The 6,703-nt window shown below is 36.7% G+C and overlaps 1 protein-coding gene across 1 annotated transcript; it reads left to right on the plus strand.

The window, feature by feature from the left end:
- Positions 1–2,987: 2,987 nt before the first annotated feature.
- On the plus strand, positions 2,988–3,970 carry LOC121479679 (olfactory receptor 9K2). Its single transcript, XM_041735405.1, has one exon. The coding sequence runs from the start codon at positions 3,029–3,031 to the stop codon at positions 3,968–3,970; it is 942 nt and encodes a 313-aa protein (XP_041591339.1). The 5' UTR covers positions 2,988–3,028.
- The last annotated feature ends 2,733 nt before the right edge of the window (positions 3,971–6,703 follow it).

The raw sequence follows: 6,703 nt of genomic DNA on the forward strand, positions 1-6,703 counted from the left end.
ATCTGACAAAATATCAATATAAGGTAAGAGTAAATTTTGAAACGTGAGTTTTACAAATAATTATTCATCAACTGACTACTTGTTTATTGGCTGCTCTAGGAGAGACTCTTTTCTAGGTATAAATGTCTTTGGGCATAAACTTATTAACATTAGAACAAGTTTGATAGGAATAAATCCGGGTAGTTAAAATGTTCTACAATCTTACCCCTGGAGGAGATTAGAAGAAGACAAATAGAATATACTTAAGAAACACTTCATGACTACTTCAGGGTGTCTTTTCACCATCTGAGTATGTATTTTATGCCTCTTCAGATGTCAAGTATTATCTATTTAAAATTTTGCTCTTTTATGTTACAATGATTTGTATATTTAAGTTTTGATGGAACTGGTGATTAATGAAAGTATAACAGTAAGACACCATGCCACTTCTCTGTCAGCCATCTCTTTCTTGGGCAAGATATTATACTTCTCTCAGATTTCCTTATTCTTTTTAATCTTATAACAATTTCTCTGATTTATTCTCTCAACTTAGAATGGTTTATCCAAAAAATAATATCCCAATACTCATTAATTTTCAACCAAATTGGTGCTTACTATTTTGGTGTGCATCATAGAGTGAGCACAGAAAGTTAAGATAAAAATAATAACAGTTAATATCTGCCAAGTACTTATCCTGTCATAAATGGCACTAAGTTATTTACATGCATTGTCTAAGTATTTCCAAGAAAACTTTGGGAGGTATATTGTTTTCGTGCCTGGTTTATGTGAGGATACAGTGGTATAGTACCTCGCCAGAAGTTCCATCAGGAACTTAAGTACCATAAGTAGGTTATATAGAGGATATAAGCAAGTTACATAAGTCACTTAGTCCAAGATCCCAGTTAGTAAGTGTGAAAAGTAGCCCTGGATGTTCCTATATTTATACCTAAAGCTCTGCTAACCATCTGAGTGTTTCCAAGTCTTCAAGTTTTTCTGATTTTGGTTGTTCGATTACATTCACCATATATCTGTGTAATAGATGTTGATTAATTGCCTTCTGCCAGACACAGAAGGTTGTTGTGCTGGCGTATATGAGGACAAGTTGAAATTTTGATCTTAAGGAAGAACTCATTCATATTTATTAGGAATATGAAAATATGATGATAATAGCTACTATCATTGGGAACATGATTATGCAGAAGTGTTTTAATCTAGGTTGAGAGATTAGAGAATTTATTTTGGGGATAAGAAACTTTAATTGAACTCAAGTACAAAAAGAGGTAAATCTGGATCCCTGGGGGGCGCAGCGGTTTAGCGCCTGCCTTTGGCCCAGGGCACGATCCTGGAGACCCGGGATCGAATCCCACGTCAGGCTCCCGGTGCATGGAGCCTGCTCCTCCCTCTGCCTGTGTCTCTGCCTCTCTCTCTCTCTCTATGTGTGACTATCATAAATAATAATAAAAAAAATTTTAAAAAAGTTACAAAAAGAGGTAAATCAGGTAAAGGAATCAGAACAGATTATTATAAAAGGTGGTAATCTGCAGTGATTAAGAATGCATGGATAGGGATCCCTGGGTGGCGCAGCGGTTCGGCGCCTGCCTTTGGCCCAGGGCGCGATCCTGGAGACCCGGGATGGAATCCCACATCGGGCTCCCGGTGCGTGGAGCCTGCTTTTCCCTCTGCCTGTGTCTCTGCGCCTCTCTCTCTCTCTCTCTGTGACTATCATAAAAAAAAAAAAAAAAAAAAAAAAAAAAGAATGCATGGATATTGGAGCCAGTTTTTCTTTTTGGTTGTGTTTTTTTTTTTTTTTTGTCTACAAAGTTCAATTCTGACCTTGTAGGTAGCTAATGAACAGACTTCATTTCTTTGTATCTTAGTTTCCCCACGTGTAAACTAGGAAATTGAATAGTACACACCTCAGAGTACAGTTGTATGGATTAAAAGAGCTACTATAAATGCATTTAGAAAAGTGGCTGGCATATAAAAAGTGCTTTATTATTATTATTATTATTATTATTATTAAGGCAGAACCATGCATATAGAGCCCTGAGAGGACAGAGTGACCCTATTTTAACACAATCAGTTCAAATCCTTCCTCAAGCTGTCTAGGAAATGAGGTATGAATGCATGAAAATCATATTTTGGGCAAATAAGAATAACAATCTTATTCAAATAACAATCCTTCATGTGTATTTTGTGTTCAGTATCTCTTTCTTTCTTTCATTTTTCTTTCTTTCTTTTTTTCTTTTTTTTCTTCCTTCTTTCTCTTTCTTCTTTTCTCAGTATCTTTTCTAAAGTAACTCCTCCATCCAGACTACCTACAGACCTTTTTAAAAAAAACTATGAGCTTCAGGCTGAGGAAATGCAGGGAAATGATCATTATAAAGGGGTTTTAGAGGCCTACCTAGGAGAGAAATCCCAGCATTTGAACTGTAATAATTTTTGTGTTTATTTGTGCACAACTTTGATCTTAGTGAGTAAATAAAGTTACATCAAAATTCAAAATTTCCATTACCTACAAAAAGTAAGTATGTTTCTCTTAGGTCATTTTAAAATTCAGTCACTTTCTTTATATATGTTGGTATGTAATGTAGCTTAAGGATTCAAAGTTAGGTTATCCTAAAACAGGCTACTGAATTCCCTATCTTCAGACACAGATATTGTAATTCCTTCCCAAATGTCATCTGCTAAATTGTTTGTGCTCCCTTCTGATCACTTCTTCATGACAATGAATTTATTGCATAAATCATGAGTCAGAAACATACACAGAAGTAATACTTGCAGACATGAAAGGCATTTGGGTAGAAAGGAGTTGCATTAGATTCAGAGGACAAAATCTGATTCTCCTACTTACAGAGAGAGGGACATAAAGCTAACCTTTTGATTCATCATCAGTTGCAATGGCTTAAGGTTAAGTCACAGTAGTTTTATGAAGTTACAATGACTAGAATACATTCGTAAGTCATAATTCTGTAATGAGTATTTGTAGCTGGCTCAAAGCCCAGGTTCATTTGTGTATTTCTCCCTGTGCCTCTTGCAGGTTTCTGCCATGGGTGACAGGGGAACCAGCAATCGCTCAGAAGTGACTGACTTCATTCTTGTAGGCTTCAGGGTCCGCCCCGAGCTCTACATTCTCCTCTTCCTGCTCTTCCTGCTGGTGTATGCCATGATCCTGCTGGGGAATGTTGGGATGGTGGCCGTTATCCTGACTGATCCCAGGCTGAACACACCGATGTACTTCTTCCTGGGCAACCTCTCCTTCATTGACCTCTTCTATTCCTCTGTAATTGCCCCCAAGGCTATGATCAACTTCTGGTCTGAGAGCAAGTCCATCTCCTTTGCAGGCTGTGTGACCCAGCTCTTTCTCTTTGCCCTCTTCATTGTGGCTGAGGGGTTTCTCCTGGCTGCCATGGCTTATGACCGCTTCATTGCCATCTGCAACCCACTCCTCTACTCCGTCCAGATGTCAACACGCTTCTGCATCCAGTTGGTGGCTGGTTCCTATTTTTGTGGCTGCATCAGCTCAGTTCTTCAGACAAGCTTGACATTTACTTTGTCTTTTTGTGCTTCCCGGGCCATTGACCACTTTTACTGTGACACTCGTCCACTTCAGAGGATATCTTGTTCTGATCTCTTCATCTACAGGATAATTTCTTTCTCCTTATCTGCCATCATTATTTTGCCTACTATCATAGTTATTCTTATTTCTTACTTGTATATTGTGTCCACAGTTCTAAAGATAAGATCCACTGAGGGACGTAAGAAAGCCTTCTCCACTTGCAGCTCTCACCTAGGAGTCGTGAGTGTCCTGTACGGTGCTGTCTTTTTTATGTATCTTACTCCTGACAGATTTCCTGAGCTGAGTAAAGTGGCTTCTTTATGTTATACGTTAGTCACTCCCATGTTGAATCCTTTGATTTATTCCTTGAGAAACAAAGATGTTAAAGAAGCTCTAAAAAAACTTCTTGAGAAGAAAAATACAATTGTGTGATTTTTCTTTCCCACCGTTGATTTTATGTCTATTTACTGTCATACTCCTTGTGGATATTTTTGAAAGTTATTCTCCTGAACATCATAGAAATGTTATCAGAACTTTTTCCAGGTGAGGCACCTAGAATATTGTTTATTCTAGTCTTCCTGGATATTGGAGATGTACAGGATATTAGAAAATCATTTTTCAATATGAACTTACACTACATCAAATATGATTTTGTTTCACCATTGTTAATTCTGAATGTCCTGGATATTGGAGATGTCCTGGATATTTGGGAAGCATTTTTGAAGATAGTGTCAACACTATCGCACATATGATTTTGTTTCACAGAATTGATTTCTAATTATTTTCATGGCTTGCTGCTTTATGCTTCATAAACAATATTTTGTGTTGTATTTGTCTTAGAATCACTCTTGGCACTATACACAATCACTAATAATTGAAAATCATGCCCCACTTATTTTTTTTCTTCTTTTTATTTGAGGGGGAGAGAAAGAGAGAGGAAAAGTGAGAGTATGTTGGGTGGGAGGAGGGAGAGAATTTCAATCAGACTCCTCGCTGAGCACAGTGTGACATGCGGTTTGGTCACATGATGCATTATACATGAGATCATGACCTGACCCAAATCCAAGCATCATTTAACTGACTGAGCCACTCAGGTGGCCCAATGCCCAACTTATTTTTTAAAATAATGTTTTCCAATTTGCTAAGTTTTCAGCATGTTGAATTGAATTTTCATTTTGAATCAAAAATGTTATGTGTGTTTTATTGAGAGGAAGTAGTAATAAAAAGAAACAATGAGTAATCTTTGCTATATACAACAACAACTTGGAAAATTTTATATAAAATAGGTCAGGCATTGTAGGCTGCTCTGAGACATTGCTAGTTGCTAAATCCTAATGTAAAAAACCAAAGTGGTATGCAGATACCTGAAAACACTTTTGGGCAATCATTCCCTCAACTGGATTTTCATGCACTTTTTTCCTGTGCTAATTACTGTGAAAAATATTGAATAAAGCATAGAAGAAGTTAATCATTAAAATAATGTGAGGTCCAAAATTTTCTGATATATTTTCTGAATATTCATTTTTTAATAAATTTTATTGACTGTGTAGTATGTTTTGTGGTAGGTTCATGTATAAATAACCTTATTCCTTTGGGAACTTACCATTAAGTGTGAGAATCAAATCCTTACACAGATGATTCAAATTCACAGATATTTATATGAAAGAGAAACACACAGATTTCAATGTGTGGTGCCTGAAAGCAGTTACTGGTGATCAGGGGAAGTCTTTAGGCTAAGTGGAAGATGTATTTAGGGAATAAGACTGGAATCAGTATACTGGAGTCAGAAGTATACTGAACTCCATCAGTTCAACTTATTGATATAGCTTGAAGCATTCCAATGTAACTGAATAAAAAAGGCTGATTTGTAGGTTAGATACACAGAACTTATTAGCTGATTTGTTTGAGGGGAGTACACCAAGTCTCACCATTTTTGAGCCTGTATCACATTTCTGGTGATGGTACCCACACGTAAAAAAGTAAAAGGAACTCTTAGCAAAGTAGGAATAGAGGGGCATTTCCTCAACTTGAAAAAGAATATCCACAAAACCCTACAGCTAAGATTATATTTAATGGTGATGAAATAGAAGCTTTCCCATTAAGATAAGAATCAGGCATTGGGTGTGCCCCTCTCCACAGCTCTTCAGCATTTGTTTGGAAGTCCTAGATGATGCAATAGACAAAAAAGGAAAGAAAGGTATTATGAGCTGAACTTTATCTCCTCAAACTCATATGTTGAAGCTCTAACCCCCACTATCTCAGTATGTGACTATATGTAGAGATAGAACCTTCAAAATAAGGCAGATACAGTGGGTTTTTAAACAGTCTGGGTGGTACCTTTATAAGAAGAGATTAGGACACACAGAGAGACATTGGATAATCATGTGCACTGTGGAATGACCACAGTGAAGAGGAAAGAAGAAGGCAGACATCTGCATCTGAGAGAGAATCCTCAGAATATTTATTTATGGCACCTTGAGGAAGAGGAAAGAAGAAGGCAGACATCTGCATCTGAGAGAGAATCCTCAGAATATTTATTTATGGCACCTTGAGGAAGAGGAAAGAAGAAGGCAGACATCTGCATCTGAGAAAGAATCCTCAGAATATTTATTTATGGCACTTTGATTATGGTTTTCGAGTCTCCAGAAGTGGAGGGGAAGAAAAAGGTGGTTAAAGCACCAGTCTGTGGTATTTGTTGTGTCAGCTGTAGCCAATTACTATAAAAAATGTGCAGAATGAAAGGAAGAATAACTCTATCTTTGTTCACAGGTGACATGGTTGTCTATGTAGAAAATCTGGAAGAATTGACAAAAACACCTTCCTGAAACTAATAGGAGATATAGGGGTGTTGCAGGATACATGGTTAATATACAAAAGTTAGTTGGTTTCCATATACGAGCAATAAGCAAGTAGAATTTAAATTAAAAAACACAATATGTGATGTGATGAGCTCTGGATGTTATATGCAACTGATGGATTATTGAACACTGCATCTGAAACTAATGATATACTATTTTTTGACTAATTGAACTTAAATAAAAAACAAAAACAAACAAAAAACACACCATACCATTTATATTATCACTTCTCCCAATAAAACACTTAGAAATGAATTTCACAAAAATATATGAGATCTCTGGGAGGAAAGGTATAATATTCTAATGG

This window comes from Vulpes lagopus, chromosome 21 (genome assembly GCF_018345385.1).
Source record: "Vulpes lagopus strain Blue_001 chromosome 21, ASM1834538v1, whole genome shotgun sequence".
Taxonomy (NCBI): Eukaryota; Metazoa; Chordata; class Mammalia; order Carnivora; family Canidae; genus Vulpes; species Vulpes lagopus.